Source organism: Chelmon rostratus, chromosome 4 (genome assembly GCF_017976325.1).
Source record: "Chelmon rostratus isolate fCheRos1 chromosome 4, fCheRos1.pri, whole genome shotgun sequence".
Classification (NCBI taxonomy): domain Eukaryota; kingdom Metazoa; phylum Chordata; class Actinopteri; order Chaetodontiformes; family Chaetodontidae; genus Chelmon; species Chelmon rostratus.
Window position 1 is genome coordinate 24334525 of NC_055661.1, and position 11295 is coordinate 24345819.

General features: G+C 47.0%; 1 protein-coding gene across 2 annotated transcripts in view; it reads left to right on the forward strand.

The window, feature by feature from the left end:
• Positions 1-11089, forward strand: part of plpp3 (phospholipid phosphatase 3) — a 29266-nt gene extending 18177 nt beyond the window's left edge. For both annotated transcript variants that reach the window (XM_041935532.1, XM_041935531.1), the window contains exons 6-7: positions 3442-3618; positions 8714-11089. In XM_041935532.1, the coding sequence (XP_041791466.1) occupies positions 3442-3618; positions 8714-8842 (306 nt within the window). In that variant the 3' untranslated portion in view covers positions 8843-11089. The remainder of the gene's footprint in view (positions 1-3441; positions 3619-8713) is intronic.
• The last annotated feature ends 206 nt before the right edge of the window (positions 11090-11295 follow it).

Genomic DNA, 11295 nt, shown 5'->3' on the forward strand with positions numbered 1-11295 from the left:
GGATTCGCTGCCTGTAGAAAAAGCAAAACATTGTTCTCATCCTCTCCTCCTCCTCCTCCCGCTCCCGCTCCTCAGCGCTAACTCCTCATTCATTTCATGAAGCGACTTATTCTCTTTTTTGCTCCTCCGAGAGATGGATGGATGCACTCCACCTGTTTTCTTCGGAGCAGCTGTGTGTACGCTTCCTGTCCGCTCCCATTTCCCTCAATTGCTCCCTCTTGCTCCACCTGTTGTGGGTGTCGGGTGGGGTTTAGCACCCTAGAGGCATTTCATGCTTCAAACAGTCTAATTTCGCACATACACACACACACAAACGATTGCTAGCTCAAAGCTCTCCAAGCCTCTCCTCCCCCTCCTCCACTGAAGAGCAGAGGAGAGTCTGTGTTTTGGGTCTGGCTGCCTCGAGCTTGGTTACAAGGTGGTCTTGGTTCTCACGGTGGTCCGACAATTGAAGTTGTGGTGTTTTCGAGTGTCTTGTCATCCAGTGGGAGCTTGCTGAGGGTATTTCCCAGCCTCTGGGTGAACCTACAGCTGCACTCCGGTCAGACTGAGAAGGAGAGATGAGAGCGAATAAAAAGCAGAGAGCGTAGATGCATCCAGACCACAGAGTGACACACTAGTCCGAGAGCGGAGCCTCAGCTGCGGCGAGCTCAGGACCGTCGCCAGAGGAGGCTGGTGCAAACAGCGAGAGGAGAATCAGTGGAGGAGAGGAGGAACAGTATGTACTCGATGTTTTGGAATACAAAACCAGCCTGAAACAAAGCCCACAGTGGAGGCATTCCTAGTGGAAAAAGAAATTTGCAGCATTTTTTTTTGTTTGTTTTTGCCAGCTGAAAAGCAGTCGTGTGACACCGTGTTTTCATTCACAGAACCTCCCACGCTCTTCACGCCTCCTTAAATACATATCTTGCGTTCTCCATAAGATGCTACTAGCAGCCAAAACCCAAAGTCGAATCAGCGGAGCACAAGGACGGATAATTGCTCTGCAAGTTTAACTGCATAGCCAATAAAAATCTAGGCCTCTGCATAATCAATGTTTTCATTAGGAATTAAAAGGCAGAGAGGAAGCGATCTTATCTAATAAGTTAATTTCCCACATCATAATCAAATTGTTATTGATTCCTTTTTTGTCAGTCAGATTATTGAACAATCGCTGAATCGACCTTCTGCAGGAGATGCATAGCGTCTGAACATCCGCTCTCTCCAGCGCACAAAAAAACAGGTTCTCAAGAGGTTTGTTTTGTCCTCGAGTAACCAGGACAAGCTCAGAGAAATATAGATCCTCTCTCTCTTGGGTCCTTCCCCTCAACCTCAGGGCGCCCGTCTCATTTCCAGCTCGCGGCTGTCCCCCCACGCTCTCCCTCCCACGGCCCCCAGTCATCTGCTAATCGCCGCTCTGCGACTTTGAAGCGCTTCGTTTCCTGCCGAACGTGCCTTATGCTGCGCCTGTGACCAATGTGGTTTGAGCTGAGCTCTCTGAGATGGCACACAGATAACTGGCACAGACCGCATGGCACACTGTTCAGCTGCACCACAGCCACAGATGAACCAGCCTGCGTGTGCAGTCCTGCATCCTGAGCTTTTGTTGCGTTCAATGTGCACGCTTTTTTTTGCACATGCTATCCATATCTGTGAGTTATTCGTTCATGCGCAATCACTGAGAAAAATAGCATGTTGTTGCCTAGACAAAGTGATAAAAGCAGTCTTAACCACAGCTATGCTTTCGTCTCAAAGCATGGTGTGAACCAGAGAAGAGGAGGGGAAGGGGTCTTGTGAGTAAAACGAGCCCTCGTTCTCATTCTTTCTCACTTTGTTGTGTTTTCTTTTATTTAACACTGACTTTGAGTCAGAGCAAGGAAGACAGAGGAAGAAGATCTTGCTGGAATGAGCCGGATTCCTTTGGAAACCACCAGACTTTGTGTCGCTCGCGTCTCCCTCCGTCATGGGAATCTGCTGGGAATCCTTTTGTTGTTGTGCTTTATTGTTGTTTTCCTTAGATCTGACTAGTTGAAGCTCACAGCAAATTTCTGGGAGGACGGCTAGGGTCAGGAAGGCAGCCTATTATAGTCTGTGAAGACGATGCATTTTGGGATTTTAGAAGGTCATTAACCTTCTCAGTTGCTGATGTGCATGCTGTTATTTGGGTTTACTCGCTGCCCTTCCCCGACACGGCCGAGCTGATTGGCAGGTCACCGTAACTCTTTGTTTTGGCAAAGTTCACATGCCCCCTCCAAACTTGCTTTAGATCGAGAGGTTTAGGATGTGGTTTTCGGATGTTGCATTCGTGGCTGCAGGACGTCAGACAAAAGTACTTATCAGTAGTCCTTGCCCGCTACCTGAGAACCACTACGGAGGAAGCTTGACGTCTAAACATCCCTGCCAGGGAGGAGAGAACAAAACTGAAAGGGATGGGAGGGATCGCTTCCTCTGCTTCCGCAAGGAGAAGAACAATGATAGAGTGTCGTAGAGGAAGTGCGAATGAGCTTTACGTCCACACCTATGCGGGCTCGTAGTGGACGGGGGGTGGTTGGAGGCACCGCGGCTGTCTGTAGGTATTGTTAGCCTAGCTGATTATGAGACACAAGTCTGGAGGCTTTAGGCTGGGCAGAGCCTTGGTGGAGGCTGGTCCTCCCAGGCCCTCTGTCTCTGGGTGTGAGAGACAGGAAGTGAAGGGTACGAGTGGAGCAGAAACACAGGATGTTTGAGGGACCTGGACTGATCTCACCTCTGCGCATGTAGGTGGGTATAGCGAGAGAGGCTGTGCATGTTATTTGCACTTGTGCGAGTGCCTGAAAGTGACCTTGGACTTAGTTGTTCCTGTTTTGGCTCTTCTCTGCCTTTATCATGACCCTGAGAACGGGCAGAGCTGGGGATGGGTGCATCCGCTTTGTCTTCTATTTGCTCTAATAGAGGGTAGAGAGTTCATCCCAACAAAGTGCTGAAACGTTCATGGCAGGGTATGTATACATATGTGTGTGTGTGTGTATTCCAGTGGATTTCTGTGGTCGTGCTGTTTTTACAGCTGGGATGTGGAACCGTGAATCAGTCATGTCCGCGTCTCAGGCTGTTGACTGTGTGTGTTGTGGAAGACGGTATGTGGATCTTTGTGGGTCTGGCCAGCCTGCCCACTTTGATTCAGTCTAGACCTCTCAGACTGTAATAATATAGACTTACACACGCTGCAGGTGAGGGTTTAAAAAGTCAGTGCAACATATGTTTAAATTCAGCCCAGTGTGTGTGAGGGTTCAAGTCATTGTGCCATCAATAACAGGATGTGCATTCCATGTTTTACATCACACACACTCTCAGAAAATCCTGTGTTTACAGGTTTGAATGTCAGAGCATTTACACATTGTCATGCATATTAAACTCTGTTGTATGAAGAAAAGAAATAACATTATCTCTGTGTCTCCTCTTCTTTCTCTTTCTCTGTCCTCCCAGTTCTATCTCCAGTCCAGGTTTACATGGCGTGGCGCTCGTCTCCTCCGCCCGCTGCTCCAGTTCACGTTGTTGATGATGGCTTTTTACACCGGCCTGTCACGTGTCTCCGACCACAAGCACCATCCGACTGATGTCCTGGCAGGTTTCGTGCAGGGAGCCCTGGTGGCCTACTGCATAGTGAGTGCACACGTCACACAAAACGCGTAAATTCAGCTTTATTAGGGACGCCAATTCATGCAAACTGTATGAAAATCTGAGCAATATGGCATGAATGGAGACATCTTTATGCAACTCAATACTTTTCTGTAATTGACCGTTGGGGATGCTGCAGACTGAGCAACCTTCAAATAAAGTTCCACAGCTCCCACTTTTCACTTTTTCTCCTCTCCTCTCTGCTTTTTCTGTAAAAGAGAAATGGAGCCGGCAGCGAAGTGAGGAGAATCTGATTCCCTTTAATGAACAACACATTGCTTGGAGCCAGGCCCCGGTTCAGGAGTGTGTGTGTGTGTGTGTGTATTTTTGTGTGTGCCTGCGTGTTAGTGTGAATCCACACCCGGCAACACTCTTCACTACTTCTGTGACATACCGTCACAGCAGTTGCCAGATGATTTTCGTAACCCTCATCATTACACTAAGCGAGATGGAGCCAAGGAAAATTAAATTCGGGTCAAGAGGAAAATGGAGGGAGTGTAAAAAGAGAGCGAGTAAGAGAGCGAGAGAGAGGATTAGCCTTTGAAACGGGAATGAGGCTGTTAATTATTTTGGGTTTTTTATTTGTCGGCTCTGGTTCTATCAGCACAGCAGGCCGCTGCTAAACTCTGCTGCCTCTGGGAAAAGTATGGAAATACACACTCACACACACACACACACACACACACAAACAACCCTTACCTTTCTACATGATCCAAATCATGAACGTGGAAAGGATTAGATTCATAAAATTCAACAAGACCTTAGTACTGGCGCCTAGGCAGACCTTGGCACAGCTAAAATGCACATGCACACACACACACACACACACACACACACACACACACACACACACACACACACACACATTCAATCACACCAGGGCCCTTGAATGCCAGGATCATTGAAGGAACCGAAGTGAACGATGAGCAGAAATCAAAGGGTAGCAATACGCTGTAACTTTGACTTTCTGGCAAAATCAGCGCTCCTCCAGCTGGGCGTAGCTCCTGAACGACATCGGCTTTGACAAGGAGAAAAAAGTGTATTTTCAGAAATATGCTCAATTTATGAGCTTGACCTCTGAATGGGCAGATCTGGCAGCAGGAGTGAGGGGAGGGAAGTGACAGGAGAGAGGAGCCTTGTCTGCATCTTGGCTCGGGATGAGCGTGGGCTTAATCCAACTCAGCTACTCCACAACCCTCACAGAGACAGATTAACGCACACATAGACACTCTGTTCACATCCACATGCATACACACCACATATACATGAACGCATGCACACACACACGCGCGCGCAGTCAAACCCCTGCCGATCACGGCGGTGAGGTTAGTTTTACAACCCTTGACGCCCCTTCTGATTTGCCCGGCCCCAGTTGAAACACACATCTGTGAGTACTTTAGCTCGGCTGTTTCGGCCTCTCAATAAGCAGTGGAGCAGAAAGGACCTGACAGGAGATGAGTGGAGGCAGGACAGAGGAGGTATGAAGCCCGTGTGCCTCAGAACAGCCAGCAGAAAGTACTAAATCAAAGTGCGAACATCTTTAGATCTTCGGTTAACAAGTGTGCAGGTTCCTTTTAGATGTGACATTTGAAATGTGAGAGTTAAAGCATGAGTTCACACTTTGGAACCATGTCAGAGCGTAGATTGTTCACAGTCTTAAACGTCTGTGCGTGGATTTACTTCATGTCCTTTTGATGTAAAATAATTGCTGTTTACGGTTTGACTTTGATTTGTCTTTGGAGGTCACTGAGAACACCCGCTGTAACAGCGGGATAAAGGTTTTGAGGTTTCTTAGCGGATCCCATTAGTTGAAGTAGCAGCCTTGTCTGAAGTCCATCATTCTCACAAGATGTTTTCATGAAGCAGAAAGGGTTGATATTTAAGAGCCCCATGGCAGCCTGGGTAATGTGGTCCATTAATCCAGCCTGAGCTCGTGCACACGGGGGGAGAGTTCACCCTCCAAACACTGACGGTGCACTTGTCTAAATTTGAAGAACACATTGGACGAGTTAGTGGATTTGCACGTCACTCCCAAGCGTGCGATTGTGAACAACTGTTCTAGTATCACATGATGAGTTATATAGCCCTGTGGAAAAGCGTCTTCCTTTCCAAATACATTTCAGTAATTGTCTGTGGAGAAGTGTATTGTTCCATGACTTTATTGTCAGTGCTATTCCAGGTTTCCCTAGGCTACAGTTACTTCTTTAATCCCAGTGCACCCCCATCGGGTGCCAGTAAATGAACAATGCAAACCCGGGGCAAGAATGAACACATTCACATGCAGTGACGTGTGAGACTGCGGCCCTGTTGCCTCTGTTGTAAGTAAATTGCTGCTTTAAACCTCTTCGTCTGTCATCACATTTGATGATGGATGGCGTCTGAGTCGGATACTACTAAGTTTATTGAAGAATATGTAGATGAACGTCTGTTTTGAGTCAGACACTCCAGACTATGTCTGCAGGGCTGTGATCCAGAGAAACCATAACAGGAAGTGGCCCGTCTGTCCTACCTGGCACTTCCTATCAGACGCGCTGGCCTACTTTTCAACAGGTGTCGTAATGAAGGTCAAGAGGGCCGAGTCCGGCAGGAAGCAGCTGTCAGAGAGAAAGCCGGGGCATTTGTTTTTCGAGGTTCATTGTCACAGTGGAGAGGAGTTGGGTCAGGCATTAAAGGATGAGGGAGCAAGAGGATGCGATCTCTGCAGGACATGCTGCGCGTACTCGTGTTGAAGCTGTCTGGTCAGTGTCTGTGTGGTCAGTGAACTTCTGTAGAAGCAGGAAGTCACCTTTTACTACTACATGCACGCAACCCAAGTATCAAAATCCTGAATTCTATGCACCACGCCACAAGTGAACACTTACAAAGTTATTTAAACTTATGCACAAGTACACATTGTGACACCTATTCGCATGTGGTAAGTTAGCATTGAAGAGCTCTGTATTTTCTCAGCAGTGTTTCAGCAGATTCAGAGTTGCATCCTCTGACCTAATTTGGCATAAATGCATTCGCTGATGTGTTGTGTGGTTTCATGTTGGTTTCATGTGCGTGCAAACAAATTCACGGTTTTATTTCCGAACATACAGACGGGGCCTAATGAGTAATGTGGTGGTTTTTAGGCATTCAGGAAGTTAGTGCGCTCACTTCCTGCGTGACTTAGCTTCTTTATTTGTCAGGCTTAATAGTTGTTAAAGACACGCAGTTAAAGGCACGAGCGCACACACATACAGTACATACTGTATATTTATGTGCCTTTAAAGATTCTGCCGTTTTTTTTTTTCCTGTATTAGGAGCCTAAATGCTGAGTCTGCATCCCAGCAACACAAAAGGCCTCTAGGCTTTGTGTTTGCTTATATTACACACAGGAAGTGGCGAGGTCGTGATAAGCCTTCCACCATGGCAGGTTCAGGGGCGATACGACGGAGGTTGGGTGACGCAGCAACAAGGCCCGCTGTGATTGGACGTGAGGCACCCTGATGGGAAATGGGTCTGGGATGTTTCCTGTGACTGCTCGGGGGTTTCTCAGGGATATGACTCCACATCATACACCCCTACACTCTGCTAATTATATCATATGTAATAGACCATAGGAGGACGCTGCACAAACGACTGACTGTAGAGACAAAGAGCCCTTTTAACACCATAAGAGCAGCCGTGTGTTCTGCAGGTCTCTGTCTGCATGTGATGTCTCCCATCAGACAAAGATCACCACTGAAGGTCGCTTTGCGGTCAGTAAATGTCAAGCTGCAATAGCAGAGAATGTCTTTGTGTTGAGCCCACCACTCAGAATGAGACAGTCCTTGTAATATAAAAAGAATTTTTTCCAGAGCACAACAAAAGACGAACACCGAACTTTCCTCTAGTGTTTGTTTCTCTTCCAAGGACATTCCCGTATGAGAATTCCAGGCGTGTTTTCTCCAGTGAGAGTTGTCCGTATTGTTTTCCCTCGAGGAGCTGCTGCTCTGTAGGGCTGTCTTTCGCGGAGTTTAGAGTTGAATGGCACCTCTTCCCCTTGGCCCTCCCTCCTCGTCCTCCTGGCACGGGCCCTCTGCTCGCCCTCGACTGGCAGCACGGAAGGAAAAGCTGCTGCGCCTGCCGGATACGTGTGTGTGTGTGTGTGTGTGTGTGTGTGTTATTTGCGTGATTGTGTGTGTTAGCCTGCAGCGGAAGCTGTTGCTGCTCATGAGTGACCCCAGACCCCTGTAAGTGGAAACGCTAATCCACTGTTACAGTGGACAGTAGTTTCCATGGCCGCGCTTCCTGTCCACTCCTGCCCATTTTCCTGTTTGACATATGATGTCATCACGATCTTATGCTCACCCTTTCTTCATTCGCCAGCATGATCTCACAGTTGATGTAAAGTGGGAATTCACCCCTGGCATCATCTGATAGAAGATTAGCCAAAGGTCACTTTGTCAGTTCAGGGTGAGCTGTGCTGCAGATCCCCTCCCTCAGACGGATTACTCAGCGTTGCTAGTTTGGGTTTGCACGAGGGAGGGGATCGCGTGTTTCTCATCATCTCGTTATGAAGTAATGCAACATTCACCATTAGAGCCACTTCACTCTTCACACCTACCATGTTTTATCCAGAGTGTTTCCAGACTCGGCTCAGAGGTGAACCTGGTATTAACGTAATCTGAAATCAGCTTTTGAGTCAATATTTTTGATCGGCTTTCACTCGCGTTTGATTTCTTGTGAAGAAAGCGTGGCGGCTGCTAATCTGAGAAAGAAACCATGTTTGAGCCCGCAGTGTTTTTATAGCTGAAGAAGAGACATATGGCAGTTATTTGGAAACTTGGGAACCGACTTCAAAACCCTCGCTGATGTTGTCTGACGCAGGCAAATCAGCTGAGATAGATTTTACATGCTCTATGCAAATCACAACAGCGACCTGGCAGTCCTCCACTGTGCGGCATTTGCATTACAAGCTGAACACGCACATGTCCACATCACATTCTCCATATTTGGTCAGAGCGAGCAGTTCCCATCTCTATTCCGTTCGTTGTTAGTCCGCTGTTGCCCTCTCTGTTTGCTGCCCTCCTCTCCGTTTCCTCACCTTGCTCTCCCTCTGCGTGTCCACCAGGTGTTCTACGTCTCCGACCTGTTCAAGCCCAGGGCGAAGCCAGCCACGCCTCCGCCCTCCCCCATCAAGAAGGAGCTGCTCCCTTCATCCGACATCATTGAGAGGAACAACCACCACAACATGGTGTGAGACTGGCCGCGACGTCTTCCTGCGACCGAGGAGCCAATCACAGCGCTGCTCACCTCCCATCGGACAGTAGAATGTAGCGACGAGAGACTGTAGCTGCTTCTCAAATGGCATCCTCCTCCCTTACGTGGCGCCCAGAGAGGCGCTTTGTGGACTAGGGTGTCAGATTTGAGATTTGCACAGCAGAGTCCACTCTCACTATCCAGACTTATTATTTACTATCACGTTAACTACTAATCAACATTTGAGCCCATCGTTTTGAGCACAAGCAGAAAAGAATTGGAAGCTAAAAGGCAAAATGAATTGAGGAATTGATGACTCGACAGGCAGAGCTGAGGGTGCGGAGGTTTGATGGAAGTGTAACCACAGAAAGGGAAAACACTTGTGAAGAAAAACAAATGAAGAGAAGAGACAAAAAGAAAAAAAAAAGACAAACCCCCTGCCTAGGGAGAGAGGGATGTCCAGCGATGCTTCCTCTCTGAACTCTCTGTGGCCTTGGAAGCGCTGTAGGACAACAACTTCCTTAGCTACGGGAAGGATATTACTGCAATACCTAGCAGCATAGAAATATTAACAGTATAGAAAAATATAACTTATAGCACTGTTTTTAAATTCATTGTCCATTATCACCACTTGCTGCCTGAGATGTCTGACTGAAAGAAAACTTGATGGTGCTCACATCCACGAGACAGAAATATGAACTCCTCAAAGCCGACCGAGCCCGGTGTGGTGGTTTCACGAGACCTCCTACTCAGGCAGGATGAAATTAGCGTAGCATGGCTTTAATCACAATAACCTTGCACCAGTAGGCCACAGTAAGGATCGTGCACTGATCATCTTCGGCCTTTACAGCAGGTTCCAGAGCAGTCCTTTGGCTGTCTGTCAGACCTTTTTGACTGAATGCCAAGACATCAGTATCACAGTAAACTGTGTCTTTAGCAAAAGGAAATGAAGCCCTCCGACCTCATATACCTCTGTCTCCAGATCGGCACGTCAAGCTTTTTGTCGTGGACTTTCAGCGCGGCCCAAACCCGGGATGTTGCATTTCTTGAGGGTTAGATGTAGTAAAAGGGGGGTGGGTGTATTTTCTGTGGAAGGAGGGAGGCAGATCTCCCAGCCTCCCAGCACAGGTATAAGAGGCGTGGCTGTGCCATGCCACTTCCTGGTGTTGGGTCCGTCTGTTTGGCTTCCTGAACAGGAAGGGGATGGGTGGGCAGAGTGAAGGGGCGCGGTCTGTCACCGTGGAAAGAGGGTGATGATTTACAGCTAAGCTGGCACATTATTTCGGGATGATTTGGGCTCTTTCCGCTGGCAGGGAGGGGCTCTCACCCGCCCAATCACTCATTGGCGATGGATGTTTGTCTCTCAGTGTGTGTGTGTGTTTGTCTCCTGTACACTCTTGTGCTTGTGTGGGTAGGCTTGTGCTTGTACATGTACATCTTGTGTGCGTTTGAATGTGTGTGTACATATGTATGAGCGCTGTGCCCTGTGAAAAGGAACCACACCCCCCACCCCCCCGCCTCTTGATAAACTATGTGTGTGTCATGGAACACACACACTGTCAGCTGTGCCAAGTGTGTGTGTGTGTGAGAGAGAGTGTGTGTGTGTGTGTGAGTGTGTTGGTGTGTGCCACTGTGTGTCAGAGAGCGAGAGAGCAGGTGAACGTTATAAAAACTGTGGATCTAATATTTTTATTCTCCGCTGCGAAGCGTCTTTAACCTTGTCTGTTCATAGCCTGTCCTGTATAATCACTAACAGTTGTACAGATACAGAAGCCCTTTTTATTTACAGCCTACTCAGATATCCTCCTCCAACAACACACTCCGCCATGTTGCACATCTTTCTCATCGTATAGTCCGTCCTATCATTTCACAAAGCCGTTTTCACTCTTTTTATAAATATATAAATAATGTATAGATCACTAAAATTAACTCTGTAAGATATTGTTTCTTAACATGTTTAGATATATCCACTATGATTACAGACCTGTGTTCTTTACAAAATGCTGCTTAAAAAGCATCGATTGACAGATTTTTGTATCTAGATAACTAAACTATTGTAGATTGTAATAGTTACGTTTGTAATATGCATTCAAAAACAAATACACCCACAACTGTATTAAAATTCAATATTAGTATTTTTGTATTGTCTCGTTTTTTTTTGTACAAAAGACATAGTTGCAATGCTGTTTTTTCTGCTAAATGTACTTAGCTCTAATACATGTGCTTTTAAATAAAAAGCTCATTACGAACACAACTCTGGCTCGTCTTGACTGTTAATCCGAAACTTGTGAGGTTGAAGTTGATGATGGCTTCTTGGATTTATGTTGCGTTGCTCCAATGCTCCTTTTGTTTTCCACAATCAAGTATAAAAGCTGCACACAATGAAGAAAATCAGCGGTGGACTGCGACCAAGTACATTTACTCAAGTACTGTACTTAATTACAAATTTGAAGT